The sequence below is a fragment of the Phyllostomus discolor genome, chromosome 5 (genome assembly GCF_004126475.2).
Source record: "Phyllostomus discolor isolate MPI-MPIP mPhyDis1 chromosome 5, mPhyDis1.pri.v3, whole genome shotgun sequence".
NCBI classification, from domain to species: domain Eukaryota; kingdom Metazoa; phylum Chordata; class Mammalia; order Chiroptera; family Phyllostomidae; genus Phyllostomus; species Phyllostomus discolor.
Window position 1 is genome coordinate 64,845,863 of NC_040907.2, and position 20,550 is coordinate 64,866,412.

The 20,550-nt window shown below is 36.9% G+C and overlaps 1 protein-coding gene across 1 annotated transcript in view; it reads right to left on the reverse strand.

Annotated features, from left to right (window-relative positions):
• The window catches only part of COL24A1 (collagen type XXIV alpha 1 chain), a 333,553-nt gene that overhangs the window by 58,087 nt on the left and 254,916 nt on the right, over window positions 1-20,550 (reverse strand). The window contains exons 44-46 of the mRNA XM_036026370.1: window positions 19,706-19,759; window positions 4,246-4,299; window positions 4,084-4,137 (exon numbers count right to left, since the gene is read on the reverse strand). Of these exons, the coding sequence (XP_035882263.1) occupies window positions 4,084-4,137; window positions 4,246-4,299; window positions 19,706-19,759 (162 nt within the window). The remainder of the gene's footprint in view (window positions 1-4,083; window positions 4,138-4,245; window positions 4,300-19,705; window positions 19,760-20,550) is intronic.

The following is a 20,550-nucleotide window of genomic DNA, read 5'->3' on the forward strand; positions in this document are numbered from 1 at the left end:
TGAACAATTGTAACTCCAGATAAGCCTGGGGATTTGGGCCCAGAGAGGTGGCTAGAGAGACTAAAGTCCTCATGGAGGAGTCCACATAAGCTGCCCTGAGTAGAAGTTTTGGCGTGAGAGGTCTGGACCAAGGGACACGAGAGAGTCTGAGTCCTGCACGCACCCAGCGTGGAGAGGGGAGCAGCAGAATGTTATTTCCATGCGGCCAACTATGGAAGGGTATATCTTTAGAGGCCTTTCTAAGGAGACTTTACACCTGCAATGAGAAAATAGCTATACATGTATGTGGATCAGAGAGCTTGGCCAGGATGGCCAAGGTAGATACTGACATGGTGGGACAATGGCAACTGGGGAAGAAAAAAGTGAGGTGAATTTCAGTGGATTCTAGTGTAAATAATGATGACTGAAGACCAAACTTGCCTCCCATTCCTCTTCCCCACCATTGCCATCCAGAATGTACCTGCAAACTTGACAAAAGAGTGAATGGGGGAAAACTCTAAATCAAACATAGAATATTTGAGTGGACAAAGTTAAAGGCTGTCAGCTGACTAGATTTCCATCAATTAGGTTACTACCACCAGGTGGGACAGGTGTTTGGGACAACTGTTAAGTTCTATTATAAAGAACATAAACAAAGTGATACTTCTAGTATACCTAGATTTATGGCTTAAGGTTCAGATATGGTACACATGTATGTGAATGTTTTATCCCAAACATTCAAACAGAACAAATCCAAGAGATTCACCTATCATCACTAACTGATTACATTTTGGTATGGCCACTATACTGGGGATTATTTCAGTAGAGTTAAATGCTGTGCTCTAAAACCTACAGGGTCTACCATCAGGAAATGAGAAGGATCAGCAGGAAGCAGCTTCCAACAGAATAATGCTAAAGTAAAAGTACGGCTAAATTATTTTTGAAGTGTGCTTTCCTACTTGGAAAGGAAAACTGCAGAAAATATTTCCACTGAACACAAAAAGTGTTTAACAAATATAATACACTGTAATCTCTGCTCTTTTATATGTTCACTTAAAGAAAGACTTCCTTATTATAGCTATCATCACTACAGCTAAAAGGAAGTAGACAGCTAGAAAAAAACAGTTTTACAATGGTTTTAAATACATAAAAATCAACTAAATGTAGGACATTGGTACTTTTTTTGAATTTGTGCATTTAAAAAAATTTCAAAGTTGGAATTGCTGGATAGCCTTATAACTAAATTAAGAGCCAACCAGTATGAAACAGTAATTCTACACAGAGGTGGTCTGTTCAGTAAGAAATTACAGACTGGGCCAAAGACAAAGAAAATATGTTGTTGTAAAGGTGTTAGTAGATGATTAATTGAGTTGGTATCATTGAAAGGAAAAAGTTACTCTTCAATCCCCAGAATTCAAATATAATAAAGCTGTAAGTATTCTACATTTGTTTCAAACTTAACTTACCTGCATTATTTTATTTAAATATAAGTACTTCATAAATCAACAGTTTGCTGTTTTTGTAATACAAAAGGCAAGTGAATTTTATACGCAGTTTTTAGAGTGTATGAAAATGGTGCTTTCTTTTTTTTTCTGGCTAGTTTCGAAAAACAGAATGGCCCATTTGAAATCACATCATTTAAAACGGCTTTCTGTTCTTTGGGGTTGTACTGCTTCATAGACCAGTGGAGTAGGTAACCTGATTCTTTGGACAACAGACGTTTTTAAATGTGCCACTATAGTCCAAACCTTGGTTTTTGTTTTTGTTTGTTTTTATTTAAGTAAAGCCAAATGGTTATGTCAATACTTTGCTAGTTCTAACTTTATTAGAGGGTACCTTTAAAATGGCAACATAAATTTAGTAAGTTAGGCAAAAATTAAAATATCTCTTTTTTAAAAAAATTATTTTTCATTTTATTTTAGAGATGGGGAGGGAGGGAAACACAGAGGGAGAAAAATATTGATGTGAGAGAAACATCGATTGGCTGCCTTCTGCAAGTGCCCCTGCCTGGCACCTGGGGACAGTGCTCAGCTCACATCCCAGGCATGTGCCCTGACTGGGAATTGAACTGGCAACTTCTCTGTTTGTGAGTCAACACCTAACCAACTGAGCCACACTGGCTAGGGCTGTCTTGCACTCTCTCTCTCTCTTTTTTTAACTAAGATATTTCAATTCACTAAAATCTGGAATTTTGTTTTAGGAGGAAAATACAATTTGACTTGAAGTTAAGTCTTTGAAAGACATTATGAGACAGTTCATTGCATTTGCATGACACAAGTCTTTTAAAATATGAAGTGGTTCTGCAATTGATTTTGACTTGCTTTAATTTTTTCTTCATAGTTGTTAATAGTCTCATGCCTGAAAGTCCAATAAATGAATTAGTTGGTTAAGTAAACTTTATCATATATTACTTCATTTATAAAGGGTTTTAAAGACTTCAATAATAATAAGTCAGCAAATAAAGTTTCTAGTGTTGGTTCTGTTGGTAAGTAACTCTGTGATACTAAGCTGCTCAAAATCTTATTGGACTTAAATTTCTTCATCTGAAAAATGAGTGGGTTGTCCACCTGATTTAAAAAGGCTATTTCCAATCCAAAAAACAATGTAAAGGTTTGCAAAACCAAGATGGCAGTAATTGGACAGTATCCACTTCACCAATTAAGGTGTCCCTAAATAAATAACACATAGTCAATGATTATTCTTGTAACAATTATTACTGTTTTAAATTCTAAGAGGCCTTCTAATGTAACCTTGGACTTCATGTAAGCATTACCCAGAATAGGAAATAACTAGTTCCCCTGGATGAGGCAGAACTGAAACCATGCTCCTCAGCACCCTTCAGCTCTGAGGCCTAGAAAGAGCTGATCATGTAGGCTGGGTGTGCAGTTGTCTAGTAAGAATATTTGATTTTCATTGGCATAATTTTAACAGATACTAATACACATCAAAAATTACTTTGGTAAAACATTTTTTAATTACCTCTTTCTGAGATATGTCAAAAAGAAAAAAGAAAACATTGAGAACATAAAAGTATTAATTGTAAAAGATCAGCAATTTTACAACCAAACATTGGGAAAGCTTTTACATCCTTAGGCACCTCATGCAAATATAAGCAAATCCTGTGAAAACAGCAGCAGTGTTCTAGGTTCACGGCTTTTTCCACCACTTTTCCCATTTGGGGCATTAAAAATTTCAAGTGACTGGGACAAATGCCTTCTTTCTCTGCTTTTTTCCTTGTTAAGATTTGCCTTTGGTGGGAAATTTTTATTTATTTTTATTAGTTTTCAGGAAACTAACTGGGAGTTACTAGGTAGATGCCATGGTTTCCAGGTGAGTGGACATCTGTGTAACACAAGTTTCAACCCAATTTTATTAGTTACCCCCACAAGTAGGAAACACAAGTATGAGTGTAAAAAATTACACTAGAAGAAACCTGGTCTCAAAGTCATTGCTTTTTATTTATTCTCCCCTAATTTATTATTAAAGTAAAGTACATTTTCTAAGAATTTGAGTTAAAATCAGAATGCCGTGAAAGCAGGGCAGCAATGAACTGACGGTACAAATTACAAAGCCAGCTGTTACATGTAGTTGAAGCAACAACTACCAGTGCACAAAGAAAGAGATGGCTAAATTCAGTAAGCCAACAGATTTTTTCTTTGCCTGATAACAAATAATTGCTTTGTCTTTTGGAAAAAATATTTTCAACCAATTGTGAGTCTGTGTCACAACCTATCTCTGCCCCTGCCTCACTACAACTAAGGAGGTGTGACTGATGTGTTTCATACTGAATTACTGGTTTTAAGGCTTGTGGTATTTTTGCTGAAATCTTAAGAGACAATTACTTTGGAACAGAGTTAGGCAATTTTCACAAAGCCAGACTAGGCTGCTGGCAAAGGGAAATTTGGATGGCAGTCAAAACACATAAATTAGTCAATAATCAGGTTTCCATTCAATTACTGACAAACACCCTGTTTAGAACCCATCAGTGATCTTTGCTCTGGAAGGATGAGTGGTCATTTAAATTACAACACCCAGGAACTCCTTGTGCCTCTGCTTTCTCAGGCGAGAGTCAATTTCAGATTGCCTTAAACAGCATCAACTTACTTCAGATCCTCTCTCTCCTTTTAGTCCTTGTTCACCTTGGTCACCTGGCTCACCCTTTAATAGGAACCAAAATAGAAATCACGTATGAAGGAGAGACCAAATCAGATATATTAACATTATTTTTTTAATGCCAGAATGACAAAGAATGCTTTCAAAACATACTGGAGGCCCTTGCTGCCCAATGGTGCCTCTTGGTCCTGGTACACCCACATGACCCTAGGAATAGAAAAGATTGTATTGTTAGAGTAGATGGAGACACGTGACTTAGGGAATAGGGTAATATCATTTTCAATGGTAGCAAAATGTTTTAAAATTCAATTTAAATATCATAGAGATTATGATTCTCTCTTGGAAATAATGTAGAACATAATAGCCACTGGGTAGTATGGTGACTGAGAAAGAGTGCTGAGTTTTGGTTATGTTTTGTTTTTCCCTGTAGATTGTGTAGTGGGTTGAATGGTGCCCAACCAAAAGTTGTTTATGTTCTAATTCCCAAAACTTGTGAATGTGATCACATTTAGAAAAAGGGTCTTTGCAGATATTGTTAAATTAGGATCTTAAATGGAGATTATCCTGGGTTATTTATCATGTGGACCTAAATCTACTGACAAGTGTCCCTATAAAACAGAGAGAAAGAGGGGGCGGGGAGAGAGAGAGAGAAGGAACAAAGGAGAGGGCCAGGTGAAGACACTGGTAGAACTGGGGTAGTGTAGCCACAAAGACATTGCCAGCCACCAGAAACGGGGAAAGGCCAGAAGGAGTCTAGCCTAGAGTTTAGGGAGGGAGTACGGCCCTGCTGACATCTTGATTTCCAATTTCATGTCTCTAGAACTGTGAGAAAAGAAATTTATGTTGTTTTAAGCCACTAAGTTTGTGGTTATTTGTTATGGCAGGCTCAGGAAACCAATACAGCAAATTATCAAAGGAATAAAAAGTTTGAGAACAAATTTCTTTTTTCAACCTATTCCCACTGTGGAAATATGCAATGGTGCCCATTTCTACATTCTAAGTTCATATAGCTGTTTGGATAGATGTACTGGGTTAAAAACTGGGAGTCACCCAGTTTTTATCTGATATCTATACATACCCAGTGACTCCACTCTATCTGATATCTATACACATCCAGTGACTCTGACATTCAGCAGTCTGTCATCGTCCTAGCTCTCCTGAGGAGGAATGTTGACCTACCACATGTCCCTTTTCAAGTGTGTAAACACAAACTAGCAACAATCCAGTGCCATGTCAGGTGAGAATTATGCATGAAGAATTCTGCAGGTAATCTCCTTTATCCCCTTCCCCACTGTCCTCTTCACTTCAGATGTTTTTCTTCCTACTCTCTGTTTATTAGAGAAAAAAAATACATAGGAAACACAGTTATCAGGCTTATCTCCTTTTTCTGGGATAGGAGAAGGGACTGCTTACATAGGCTCGCAATATTTATTATCACAGGAGTATCAGTTGAAGCTTGTATTCTGTGAGGCAAATGTTTATGGTTTTAAGATTTAACTTACTGATAAAGGAACTTAATCCTGTTTAAGGATGTAAACAGTGTTTAGAGAGAAAGGCTAGTTTGAAAAGCTTTCCAGAACACGTGGAAAACCATTATAACACATGACCCTCACCAGCAAAACATAAGCAGAGCCAAAAAATAACAGAACCAGAACAATCAAGACAGAGCTTGGTACAAGTAAGTATGACAGTCACAGATCACTTACCAAACAGGACCCAGGAGAAAATGATTGGTAAAGAGCTAGAGTTCCAGTGTAAAGTGAGAGTGAGCATGTGAACAAACTAGAAAACTCAGTTATGATTTGGCCACCACTCTTGTGTGCAGTTTCACACAGAGCTTTTTAAAATGAGCACATAGAATAGCCAGCTTCTCTCTTGACTTTGAGAAGTCTGGATATAAATCTCACCAAAAACAAACTTGCTTTCTAGGAGTTTCACTGTAATTCTTCTGGTTCTTTCCAGTGTAATAAATATTGACAAAGACTATATTTTCTGCAATGGTGAGAATTAAATATGTTGAAGGAAATATTATTATCAAGGTATATAAGCAAGATTATAAGCAGTGATTAATTTTGCCTGATGATATTAGGTGGGAGTAGCCAGATGGCTGAGGGGAGCTTGAAGAGAATTTTATAAAAGAAATGATGATAAACTGAATCTTGAAGGATGAGTGTTTCAGGCAGTAGAGTAAAAGGAAGACATTGTGGCAGAGAGAACAGCATAGGGAAATAAATGAAGATTCATCTGACAAAATATGTTAAGTGGAGAAAAGACTCGAGAGGGCTATAACTAGGCATAGAAAGTCTAGTTAGGGAACTATAAAAATAATTGAGGTAAAAAATAATGTAAATTAAAGTAGGGCAAAGTGGCTAGATTCCAGAAATATTTAAGAAATCAAAAGAAGTGGCAAACTGAATTTAAAGGATGAGTGAACAGAGAGAGGAGAAAAAGTAAGAAGGGAGAAAGGAGAAAGAGAGAGCAGAGAGAGGAGAAAGAGAGGGAGGATTCGTTTACTGGCTCGGGTATCTGGATATCTGGTGGTACCATTCACTGACCTGAGGACACAAAAAAGAGGAGGCACAAGTGGGGGTGGAGGGTGATACTACGGTGTGGGACATACCAAGTTTGAGTTGCCTGTGCTGGTGTTCAATAGCTACTTGGATATATGTCTTATGCTAAGGAATGAAGGCCAAGTGAGGATTTACTTATTTTATTGTGTGCAAAAAATTTCTATGGTCTTTGCCAAACCAAAGTAAAAAGGAGTTTGGTATAGAACATAATTTATTTCATAGTTTTCTAGTTTAGCCTGACTTAATCTTGGGTGTCTGCATGATTCTGCCATACCATTAAAAGTGAATGTTGACAGTAGAATATGCTTATTCCTACTATATGCTCTGGCTCTCTCAAGCCTTAAATGAATTTCTCTGGACCTACATGATATATAGTTTCCTGGGTGACAACTATAACTTACTGTATTTTTTATACTGATTAAATGTTCTTATTCTGTATGTCTTCTTCATGGGCTGTCCATGAGGCAGGGGCTGTGTTTGGAATGTCTAGTGTCATAGTCATGGCTCCTAGCTCTGTTCCTGGCCTAGGGCAGATACTCCAAAGTATGCATGCAGAATGACCAGAGATTTCATCATACATCACATGACAAAATGTATCATGTATAATGATGCCTAGTTAAGTATGTACTGATGATAATGAGCAACATACTTGACTTATAATTTTCAGTTTCTGCAAGAGGAAAAGAAAACAAGGAATGATGAGAAGGATTTAAAATAATTTCCAATTGTTTACAGACAAATGGAAGCCAAATTTGCATTATCCATTCCATTTTTTTTCTCCAACAGCATAATCATGAGTTCACCACAATTGGAACAATATTTACAAATGTTAAATAAAGTGTTTTTTAAAAATTTGGTGATTACTGAGCCTCAAAAAGTAATAAAGTACTAATACATTCTACAACATGGATGAAATTTGAAAACACTATGTTAAGTGAAAGAAGCCAGACACAAAATGTATGTGATATGATTGCATTTGTATGAAATATCCAGAATAGATAAATTACTAGAGACAGAAAGGAGAGTAGTGGTTGCCAGAGGCTGGAAAAATACAGATGACTGCTTAATGGGTATGGGACTTCCTTTTTGGGGTGATGAAAATGTTCAGGAATGAAGTAGTGTGTGATAGCTGCACAATATTATAAATGTACTACATGTCTCTGAATTGCACACTTTAAAATGGCTGTTAAAATAGTTAATTTTATGTTATATACATTTTAGCACAATAAAAAAGCTTAGTGGTAGTGCTCACAGTTTGCTGGGGTGAAATGAAAGTATAATACAATATATAGAAAAGCAGAGCGTGACATCAGAGGAATGGCAGCGGAAGAGATCCCCTTGGTCTCTCCCCTTGAAGTTTCAGCAATTTGAACAATACTTTAACAAAGGATTCCCTGTTCGATGCACAACACATCTGAGAGACCTGTGCACTGAAACATCTAAAGGCAGGTAAGTGGGAGCTAACAGGAAGGTGAGAGGCAGAATCACTGAGCTAAGCCAGGGACACAGCCCTACAGGCAGACCTCATGGTGCCGCTCAGCCCAGAGAGGGGAGGAATCAGGTTGTGGCTGACACTCCCTTCACATGGGAGGGCCAAAGAGATTTGGTGGGCATTCCTGCAGGAGTGGGCAGTATGAGTTGCAGCTGAGCCCGATGACCTGGGCAGAGATGTAGCACAGAGGTGTGGCTGTGGTTGTCTGGCAGTCAGCATTTCAGGCAGTGAAACAAAGCCACAGAGCCTGGCTGCCCTTAATCTCCCAGAGATTGCCTCCCTTCACACTTAAGGTCAGACTGCAGAGCATATTATCTGCAAACCCAATAACTGGTACTGAAGACTCACTTTTTCCCTAAGCAAAGAGTATACTCTGTGACTGGTCATGAGGTCAAGGTGCAGGGGTAACTCCATGGAGGTCCAATGTCACCATTACCAGGAGGGCAAAGCTACTTAGAAGGCAACTGGGTCACCCTAGGCCTCGACCCCCACATATTGTAGTTACACTGACAGCAGTGCCTGGCTGCAGGGGACGGCACTGGGATTTCATGGGTTTGGAGTCTGGTCACCCACAACAGTCCCCAGTTGTGTTGGTTCCCTGGGGCTGGGGCAACTGGATCACAGGGAGGCACCCACCTCTCCTTTTCCACCACTCTGCAGAAACCTGAAAAGCCAGACAAGTGCAAGAGACCTTAAAAATTTGTGATTTAGTGCCACCTACTGGTAAGCAATAGAATTCTTTGTATCAGTCTGTTAGAGAAATGCCACTCATACATAGATGCCTGGACAGAGAAGGGCATCTATGAAATACCATGAATAACCAAAATAGTGAGGCTGCTCAGAAAGGAAATGAAAAACCTCCAGAAAACAAACTTAAAGACATGGAAATATATGACTTAAATGGCAGAGAATTCAAGATTACAGTTCTGAAAAAATTCAAAGAACTACAAGAAAATAGATAAGCAGTATAACGTGCTCAGAAAACAAATCAACAAACAAAATGAGTACTTTACCAAAGACATTGAAACATTAAAAAAGAAACAAACAGATATTCTGGAGATAGAAAAGCTCAATAAAAGGGATCAAGATTGAACTAGCATGCGTAGGAAATAGAGCAGACCAGATGGAGGAAGTAATTAGTGATACTGAAGATAGAAATCTAGAAATGATGCTGTTAAGAAGAAAGAGACTTGAGCATAAAAAATGAATGAATTCTATGAGAACTATCTGACTCCATCAGGAAAAGCAATATAAGAATAATACGCATAGCAGAAGAAGAAGAGAGGGAGAAGGGAGAGGAGAGCTTATTCAAACAAATAGTTGACAAGAACTCCTTAAACCTATGGAAAGAGCTAGGTCCTTGAATCGGAAAAGTGAACAGAATACCTAATTACCTCAATCCAAAAAGGCCTTCTCTAAGGCACATCATATTAAAATTGTCAAAATTAGTAACAAAGAAAGAACTCTTATTGTAAACTCATGATTACACTGTTAGAGGAAAAAAGAAAGTAACCTATAAAGGAAAGCCTATTAGGTTATTATGAGACTTTTAAGTAGAAACTCTAAGCTCTAAGAGAGTGGAATGAAATATTTAAGCTACTGAAAGAAATTACCAGCCAAGAATAATAAATCCAGTAAAGTTATACTTTAAATATGAAAGAGAAATAAAGACTTCCAGACATCCAGAAGCTAAAGGAATTTATCACCAGAAGACCTCTAGTACAGAAAGTACTCAAGGGGTTATTCTACTTGAAACAAAGAGAAAAGGTCACAAAATTAGGAGTAAGACCACCAACAAACTTACAGCATGAAAAGGGATAATTTGTGACAACAAAAACGTAAAAGGGGAGGGAGTAAAGGTCTGAATTTGCAAAAGAGAATGGAGATCAGACACTTTAAAAAGAAAAACGACTATTATATACATGAATATAAAAAAAATTAAACCTAAAGGTAGCCACACACAAAACCCCCAAAACTGAGACACATAACTTAAAAAGTAAAAGAAACCAGGAAAGAGGTAGGGAATACCATAAAACAAAAGCAACAGACTCAAAGAGAAGGAAAAGAACCAAATGGAAGCACAGAGCTACCAGAAAACAAAAGGTAAAATGTCTATAGAAAACCCTCATACATCAATAATTACCCTAAATGTAAATGGAATGAATTCACCAATAAAAGGGCACAGAGTAACAGATTGGATCAAAAAACAAAACCCAACCATATGCTGCTTTCAGGAGACACATCTAAGCTGCAAAGACAAGGACAGACTCAAAGTGAAAGGGTGGAAAATGATTGTTCAAGCAAATAGTGTCTCCAAAAAAGTAGGTATGGCCATACTTATATCTGACAAAACAGATTTCAAGATAACAAAGGTAACTAGAAACAAAGATGGACATTTTATAGTGATAAAGGAGATACTACATCAAGAACATATAACACTTCTTAATATATATGTACCCAATCAAGGAGCATCGAAATATGTAAAGCAGGTACTAACAAAACTAAAGGGAGAAACTGACAAAAAAAAGAAGATCATAGTTGAGGACCTTAATACTGCATTGACAGCTGTAGACAGATCATCCAAACAGAAAACCAATCAAGAAATATTGGCCTTAAATGGCACAAAAATCAAATGGAAATAAATGACATTTATAGAGCCTTTTATCCCAGAATATCAGATTATACATTCTTCTTCAGAGCACATGAAGAATTTTTAAGGGTAGAGTAGAAGCTGGATCACAAAACTAACCTCAACAAAGTCAAGAGGACTGAAACCAGACCAAACATATGCTCTGACCCCAATTCTTAGAAATTAGAAATCAACTGCAAAAAGGAAGCAAAGAATCACACAAATATGTGGTGATTAAATGATATACTACTAAAAAATGATGAGGCCAAAGAAGAAATAAAAGATGAGGTCACAAGATATATAAATACATGAGCCTGACAATGAGAATGACAATATGAAATATCAAAACTTCTGGGATGCAGCAAAAGCAGTGACAAGAGGGAAGTTTATATCATTATAGGCCTATCTCAAGAAACAAGAGGAATTGAAAGTAAGCAACCTAACATTACAGTTTTAAAAACAAATGCAATTGAATGTCAGTAGAAGGAAATAATAAAAATTAGAGCAGAATTGAATGAAATAGAGAAAAAAAAGGCTACAAAAATTAGTACAAGAAAGGAACCAGCTCTTTGTAATAAAATTGACAAACCTCTGGATAGATTCAATGAGGAAAAAATGAAGAAATATAATAAAAAATCAGAAATGAAAGAGAAGTCACTGCTGACATTATGTATATACAAAGGATCATACTAGAATACTATGAAAGACTATATGCCACCAATTAACCTAGAAAAAAATGGATAGGTTCCTAGAGATATATAAACTTCCTAGACTGAATTATGAAAAATTAGAAAATCTAAATAGACTGATCAACAGTGAAAAAACTGAAACAACCATCAAAAACCTCTGAAACATAAAAATCCAGGACCAGAAGACTTTGCTAGTGAATTCTACCATACATGAAAGAAGATTTGATATCTATTCTTCTCAAACTCTTCCAAAAAATTGAATATAAGGCTATATTTCCTAACACACTTTGTGAGGCCAACATAATCCTGATACCAAAACCTAAAATAGATAACACAAGGAAAAAAAAAAAGAAAAAACTACAGACCAATATCTTTGATGAATACAGATGCAAAAATCATAAACAAAGTACTAACAAATCAAATCAGTACATTTAAAAAATAATGTCACTGTCAAGTGGCATTCATTCTAGGTGCTCAAAGGTTGGTTCAACATACACAAATTGCTCAAAGTAATATACCATATTAACAAAACAAGGGTAAAATATCATATAACCTTATCAATAGATGCAGAAAAAGCATTTGATAAGATACAACATCCATTTATGATTAAAACACTCACTAAAATGGATGTAAAATGAAAATACCTCAATAATAAAGGCCACATATGACAACACTCAGCTAATATCATACCTAATGGTGCAAACTGAAAGCTTTTCCTCTAAAATGAAGAACAGGATGAGAATGCCCCCTCTCAACACTCTTATTCAACATAGTTCTGAAAGTCCTAGCCAGAGCAATCAGGCAACAGAAATAAAAGGCATCAGAATTGGGAATAAAGAACCAAAAGCGTCACTTTTTGCAGGTGACATGATTCTGTATATAGAAAACACTAAAGACTCCACCAAATAACTATAGAAACAATGAACAAATACTTGTTGCAGGATATAAAATCAATGTACAAAAATCCCCTGCTTTTCTGGATCCTAAAATGAAATTTCAGAAAAAGAAATGAAAAAAAATTCTTTTGGGACTGCAACCAAAAGAATAAAATACCTATGAATAAGCTTAACAAGGGATGTGAAAGACCTATATAATTAAAACTACAAAGCATTAATTAAAGGGATTGAAAAATATAAAATGAAATGGAAAGATATTCTGTGTTCATGGATAGGAAGAATCAATATGGTTAAAATGACCATTTTAACCAAAGCAGTATACAGATTTAATGTGATCACCATAACAATCCCAATATCATTTTTTAAAGAACTAGAATGAAAAAATCATCAGGTTTGTATGGAATCACAAAAGACCCCAAATAGCCACAGCAATCCTGAGACAAAAGAATGAAGCCGGAGGTATCAGATACCTGAGCTCAAATTATACTACAGAGCTATGATAATCAAAACAGCATGGTGGAGACTTCTGGTCAAGATGGCAGTGTAGGGAGACATGTCTTGCTTCTTCGCACAACTACATAAAAACTACAACTAAAATGTAGAACAACCAACCCTCAGAGCTGTCAGAAATCAAGTTGAATGGAAGTCTGATAACTACAGAATTAAAGAAACCACATCTATCCAAACAGATAGGAAAGGTTTAGACATGGAATATGCTGGTCCCTCACCCATGTGTGGTGGATAAAAATTCAGGAGGGATATCTTGGGAGCAAGGAGTCCCAGCTCCACACCAGGCCCCCCAGCCCAAGGTTCCAGTGCCAGGAAGGTAAGTCCCCACAACTTTGGGCTGCTAAAACCAGGGGGTTTGAGTAGAAGAAATTGATGGAGCTCCAAGAAGTTCCTCTTAAAGAAACCACACACTGAGTCACCTACCCAGACTCACTCCCTCTAAGATCCAGCACCAGGGTAGTTGCTTGAAAAGCACCAGTGGTATGCAGGGAGAAACTGAAGTGTCTGGCATCAAGGCCAGCAGAGGCCATTGTCCTTTTGCTAGACATTCCCCACACAGAGCCAGCAAGCTAGTGCAATTTCTGACACTCCATCAGCCTGACCAATACTGTTTGATCTGCCTTGGATATCCCTAGAGATTCTGCCACACCCAATTTATGGGCCCACCCAAGCTGCTTTTCCATATAAATGGTGGGTCTTGGCTCATGATTCAAAACTTCCTAAATCCTCTCAAACAAGCAACACCTGGCTTCAGTGAGCCCCAGGGCCAGCACTAGCAGTAGCCAGTCCAAATTTGCAGCTTGACTTCACCTGGGAATCTCTAAGCCCAGCACAAGTAGTGGATATCTCATATGGCTTTACAGTACAGGCAGGATGGCCCCAGGGAAAACACAGGTTGGAGCTGATCTTGGCCTGCATCACCTGGGAAACCCCAGGGCCAGCACACCCACTGGATAGCTACAGACTACATTGGAGCACCACTACCCTGCACCTGCATAGCTGATCATTTATGGAAGGTGGAGGTTGGTGGTCAGTGGTCATAGCAAGTCCTTGCAGCTGACTGACCTGGATAAAACCTTCCCTTTGATATTCCAACAGCAACCAAGGCTCAATACAAGAGGAGAGTGTATTCAGCCTATATGAAGGGCATACTTCAAATACCCAGCTTGGGTTAAAGGGGAGGCTGTGCCACTGGACCCTACAGGGTACCTACTACATTAGGCCACACTGCCAAGACAGGGAGTCAAAGCAGCTCTACCTAATATGTAGAAACAAACACAGGGATGCTGCCAAAATGAGGAGACAAAGAAACATGATTCAATGAAAAAAACAGATCGAAACTGCAGAAAAAGAACTAAGCAAATTTGAGATAAGCAATCTATGAGATGCAGAGTTCAAAATGCTTGTTATAACAATGCTCAAGGAACTTAGTGAGGACCTCGACAGATAAGAAAGATCCAGTCAGAGATGAAGGAAAAATTAATTGAAATAAAGAACAACTTACAGGAAAACAACAGTAGAGTAGATGAAGTTGAGAATCAAATCAATGGTATGGAACATAAAGAAGCCAAAGACAACCAATTAGAATAACAAGAAGAAAAAATAGTTAAAAAATTTGAGAATAGGGGAAGCAGCTCCTGGGACAACTTGAAGAGGTCCAACATTGGCATCATAGGGGTGTCAGAAGGAGAAGAGAAAGAGCAAGAAATTGGAAATCTATTTGAAAAAATAATGAAAGAAAACTTCCCTAATTTGGTGAAGGAAATTGACATGCAAGTTCAGGAAGCACAGAGAGTCCCAAACAAGATGGATGCAAAGAGGTCCACTCCAAGACACATCATAATTAAAATGACCAAAGTTAAATTAAAGAGAGAATCTTAAAAGCAGCAAGGGAAAAGCAGCTAGCTACCTACAGGGGTGTTCCCGTAAGACTGTCAGCTGATTTCTCAGAGAAAACTTTGCAGGCTATAAGGGATTGGCAAGAAATATTCCACGTCATGAAAAGCAGGGACCTACAGCCAAGATTACTCCACCCAGCAAAGCTATCATTTAGAAACAAAAGACAGATAAAGAGGTTCCCAGACAAGAAAAAATAAAAAAGTTCATCATCGCCAAACTATTATTGTATGAGATGTTAAAGGGACTTATTTAAGAAAAAGCAGATCAAAACCATAAAAAATAAAATGGCAAAAATACATATCTATCAACAATCCAATCTAAAAAACAAATTAAGCAATCAAGAACAGAGACAGAATCATGGATATGGAGAGCATTTTGATGGTTGCCAAACGGGAGGGGTGTGTGGGAGAATGGGTGAAGAAGTACAAATGGATAGTCACAGAATAGCCATGGGGATGTAAAGTACAGTATAGGAAATGGAGTGGCCAAAGAACTTACACCAATAACCCATGGACATGAACAATGGTGTGGAGATGGCCTGAGGGAGCAGGGGGTGCTGTGTGCAGGAGGGAAAAGGGGGAGAAATCAGGACAACTGTAATAGCATAATCCATAAAATATAATCATAAAAAACAGCATGGTATTGGCAGAAATACAGGCACACAGACCAATGGAACAGATGTGAGTGCCCAGAAATAAAACCATATGTATTTTCTGTCAAAAGAGCCAAAAATACACAATGGAGAAAAGAAAGTCTATTCAGTAACTTTTGCTGGAAAAATTGGAAAGCCACAAGCAAAAGAATGAAACTGGATTACAGTTTGTCCCCTTGTACAAAAATCAAAATGAATCAAAGACCTAAATATAAGATTTAATACAATGAATTACATAGTAGAAAACATAGGCACTAAACTTATGGACCTTGGTTGTAAGGAACATTTTATAAATTTGACCCCAAAGGCAAGGAAAGTGAGGGCAAAAATAAATGAAAGGGACTATATCAAACTTAAAAGTTTCTGTAAAGCAAAAAAAAAAAAAAAACAAAACCCAAAACCTGACAGCAAAACAAAAAGTCAACCAAATGAATGGGAGAAGATATTTGTAAACAACAGCTCCAAGAAGAGGTTAATATTCAAAATATATAAAGAACTCATACATCTCAACACTAAACAGACAAACAACCCAATTAAATAATGGGCAGGGGACCTGAACAGACACTTCTCCAAAGAAGACATACAGATGGCCAACAGATATATGAAAAGATGCTCAACTTCACTAGCTATTATGGAAATGCAAATCAAAACTACAATGAAATTAACACCTAACACCTGTAACAACAAGTGTTAGAGAGGATGTAGAGAAAAAGAAACCCTCACTCATTTCTGGTGGGAATGTAAACTGGTACAGCCACTATGGAAACCAGTATGGCAGCTCCTCAAAAAGTAAGAATAGAATTACCATATGACACAGCAATCCCTCTTCTGGGTATCTACCCAGACAACTTGAAAACATTTATTCACAAAGATATATGCATCCTATGTTCACTGCAGCATTATTCACAGTGACCAAGACATGGGGACAACCAAAGTGTCCTTTGATAGATGACTGGATGCATATATAGAGTCATGCCTTGGTGCTCACTGGCTTCAGAACTTGGTAAACCCTGTTCTCATCAAATTTTGATGAGAAAAAAAATGTTTCAGCACTCAGCATTTGCTCGGGACTCATCACACTTGCTAGAACTTGTATGAATCACGATGCTGCCCCACAAGAGAAAATGCTTCATCATTTGTTGTTTGCTTGATACTTGTTGGTTTTGGCACTCATCATGAGTTCCAGAACAAATTAACAACTAGTACTGAGGTATCATTGTATTATGGAAAACTACTCAGCCATTAGAAAAGATGAAATACTGCCATTTGTGACAACATGAATAGACCTTGAAAATATCATGCTAAGTGAAATACCGTATTTTTCAGACTATAAGACTTACCTCACCCCCGCCAAATTTGGGAGGAATAATGGTTGTTAATGCTGCTATTGAGTTCTGTTTACATTAACATTGGTGAAATATTATGTTATTAAATATATTACCACATGTTTTGCTTCATTTTTTTTCCTATTTGCATCTTGTGATCCAAAAATATGGTAATTCAGTCAGAAAAGATAAACTATATAATTTTACTCATATGTGTGATATAAAACAGAAACTCACAGACACAGGCAACAGCACAGTGGTTACCAAACAGAAGGGGGTGGGATAGTAAGGAGTAAAGGGGTACAAATGTATGGTGATGGAAGATGATTTGATTTTGGGTGGTGGGCACACAGTACAACATACAGATTTTGTATCATGGAAATGTACACTTGAAACCTATATGATCTTATTAACCAATGTCACCCTAATAAATTTAATAAAAATAAAAAATTAATAAAAATAAAGTAAACTCTAAAAAAAGCAAGCATTTAAAAATATAACCTGAGGCTACAACAGAATAATCTAACTCTAAATAAAGCATTATTCCCCTATGTGAATCAAGCCTGTCCTTGGGAAAACTTGGCAGGAAACAAGTGTGAATATTCATGACTTTGATATTTCTAAGCAATAAAATTATTGTGGTTACCTGGCATGAGATGACTGTTAAGAATAGAACCATCAACAAATGGTAAAATGATCCTTGAAGTGTAAGGACAGAATAAGAGAGAAGCATAGAAAAGGACAGAGAGAAAGATGAGGGGTCAAACCAGTGCATGAAACATCCACAATTGAAAATTTCATCAGGAGTATTTTTGAATGAGGAAAGAGAATAGATTCCAAAGTGCATCTAGGGAAAAGTTTTCCTCTAATGAAGTATTTCTGAAGAACGTATGCCTATCCAGAATAATGGGGCCAGGGTTTTTCTTCTGCTAGCCAGTGAAGAAACTCTACCTCTTCCAATAGATTAGTTAACTGGGCCTTATGTAAGAAAAAGAAGATGATCAAAACTATGAACAGTAAAATGACAACAAACTCACAACTATTAACAACTGAACCTAAAAACAAAAACAAACTAAGGAAATAACTAGAACAAGAACAGAATCATAGAAATGGAGATCACATGGAGTGTTACCAGTGGGGAGGGGGAGGGAGAAGAATGGGGGAAAAAGTACAGGGAATAAGAAGCCTAAATGGTCAGTACTAAACAGACAGGGGGAGGTTGAGAATAGTATAGGAAATGGAGAAGCCAAGGAACTTATATGTACGACCCATGGACATGAACTAAGGGGAGGGATGTGGGTAGAAGGGGGATGCAAGGCAGAGGGGAATAAAGGGGGTAAAATGGGACAACTGTAATAGCATAATCAATAAAATAAAGACAAGAATTTTTTACTGTTTGACAGTAAATATGCTGCTTTAGCTACTTAATGGTAGAGGCCAAAAGAAGATAATACAAGAATCTGACTTTTCTGACAATGTGTAGAGAAGTCACAGAAAAAGCTAAGGAAGTTTAAGAAGCTTCTCAAATTATACTGGAAGCAGTGGGTTGGCATCACAACCCAAAGAAAAGTAAACCCACTGGATTCCTTGGATTAGGAAACACTTGTAGATAGAAATGTTATATAAATTGGAAACAGATGATGGTCATCACAACAACTGTACTAACATTTGGACTCACCTTCAACATTTGCTTCAAGGAGAGTTTGAGGAAGTAAAAGTTGATTTTTCAGATTTCAGGCTTAAGAAAACCAGTTTATCAATAAGGTTATTTGCCTACAGGCTATCCATTCAATCTGGCTCTCTAAGTCTTCATTTCAGACAAGATCACAGAAATTTTACATGAAAGCAGGGTATGTTGGATCAAATAGCCCATCAATTCACTATTTAAAATGAATTATGTTTATGTACATATAAATAGTATAATATTTATACTATTATTTATTTATAGGCTTAGAACAAGAAACAGACATTGTACAAGAAAAAAAGAAGTCATATTCAAAATTGGAAAGCTAAAATACCTGTGAGTGAAAATAATTAGCATTGGAAGATGGTAAAGTATTTGTGTTAAATAACTTCTATAAACAATAAATAGTATATGGTTACAGAAGAGGGAAAGATTGCTGTTCAAGTGGGTCAGGGGAAAAGGTAGTTTGAACTAGATTATAAAAACTAGATAGTATTTATGTAAGTAAAGATTATATAATAATGTGAATAGGCAGACTACACTGTAAGCAAAGAAATATAACAGAAAGCACAAGAAAAGAGCAGATTTTGTTTAGGAACTGACACTTAAAACAGAAAGGGAAGAGATGAAAGGCAGGAATACAGAACATCCTCAAAACAATTGTGCTAATAAACAATGACACAATAAATGCCACACATAGTCTAATTTTGGCTGATGAAGTTGGAGTTGGTTTAATGAAGTCTTTCTAAGACTGGATGAGGGTAAGAATTGACATAAGGTTTGAGAACATAATGACATTCATCCATCTGACAGCTCTTTACCGAATTCCTACTATATACCAGGAACTTTGTGTTCTAAAAACTGGGTATATAATAATGAAAAAGACAGGCACGAGCCTTATTGTCTTGGATCCTAAGTTTTGGTGGTGGAAATTGGACAACAAACAAAAAATGAATGTGTAAAGTAAGATATTATAGATAGCATTAAGTATCATGAAGGGCAATTGAGTAATAAGGTATACAGTGATGGATAGAAAGGTCAGTGAGAGAAGGCCTCTCAAAAGGTAACATTTCAGCTGACATCTAGAAGAAAGCAGTCATGAGGAGGAGATGAAGATGATTCTAGAAAGAAGGGACAGAAAGTACAAGGAGATATGCTTCCTTCAGGATCAAAAACATAAGACATTACTAATTATCTCAATGATAGTCACTTTCATTTGAAACTGAGCAGACTGACAGAGAACTCTATTCAAACTTGGAGCAATTACCTTATATCCCTCTGCTCCAGGCTCTCCTCTCTCTCCTTGTTCCCCCATTGGACCCTACAGAGACCACATGCAAAAACAATCAATTTCACAGCTGGATCTAAAAATTTGTAAATGCAGATGATACCATTAGTGTGAATTATTTTTAAAAATATGAAACCAAATGTATAAATTTATTTAGCTCTATTAAATAATCTCAAAAGACTGAATCTTAATGACACCAAGAACATCATAAGCATTGAATTATTTAAAGAGATTCTCAAGATTCTGCTAGGAAAACTATTAAATAAATGAGGTACAATTAAATACAAATTTTCAGAAATGATGATGGCAGGAGACTTGACTTTGGGTGGTGAACACACAATACAATACTCAGATGATTGAATTGTACACCTGAAACCTATTTTATTAACCAAGGTCATCCCAATAAATTTAATAAAAGTAAAAAGTAACCTCAAAATAGTATTTAATTTACATAAATGACATTAGATTATGGAAAAATATAAATTTTCAGGTGAATAAAGCATGTTATACATGATGTCAAAATTAGTTTCAGTTTTACTTAACATCAAGATGATTGAAAAAAATTTAAACAGGACCACTCAGTCACTTAATTTCACTAATTAGAAAAAAAATTACACTTAGTGATCTTTTAAAGGTATCTAATAGCTGACCCTACTTTATTGTTTTTTAATCATTTTTTATTGTTATTCTATTACAGTTATCCTATTCCCCCCCCCTTTGCCCTCCTCCACCCATCCCACCCCCTGGCCCCACAATCAATCCCCACACTGTTGTCCATGTCCGTGAGTCATTCATGCTCTTTGTCTAGTCCCTTCCCCTTCTTT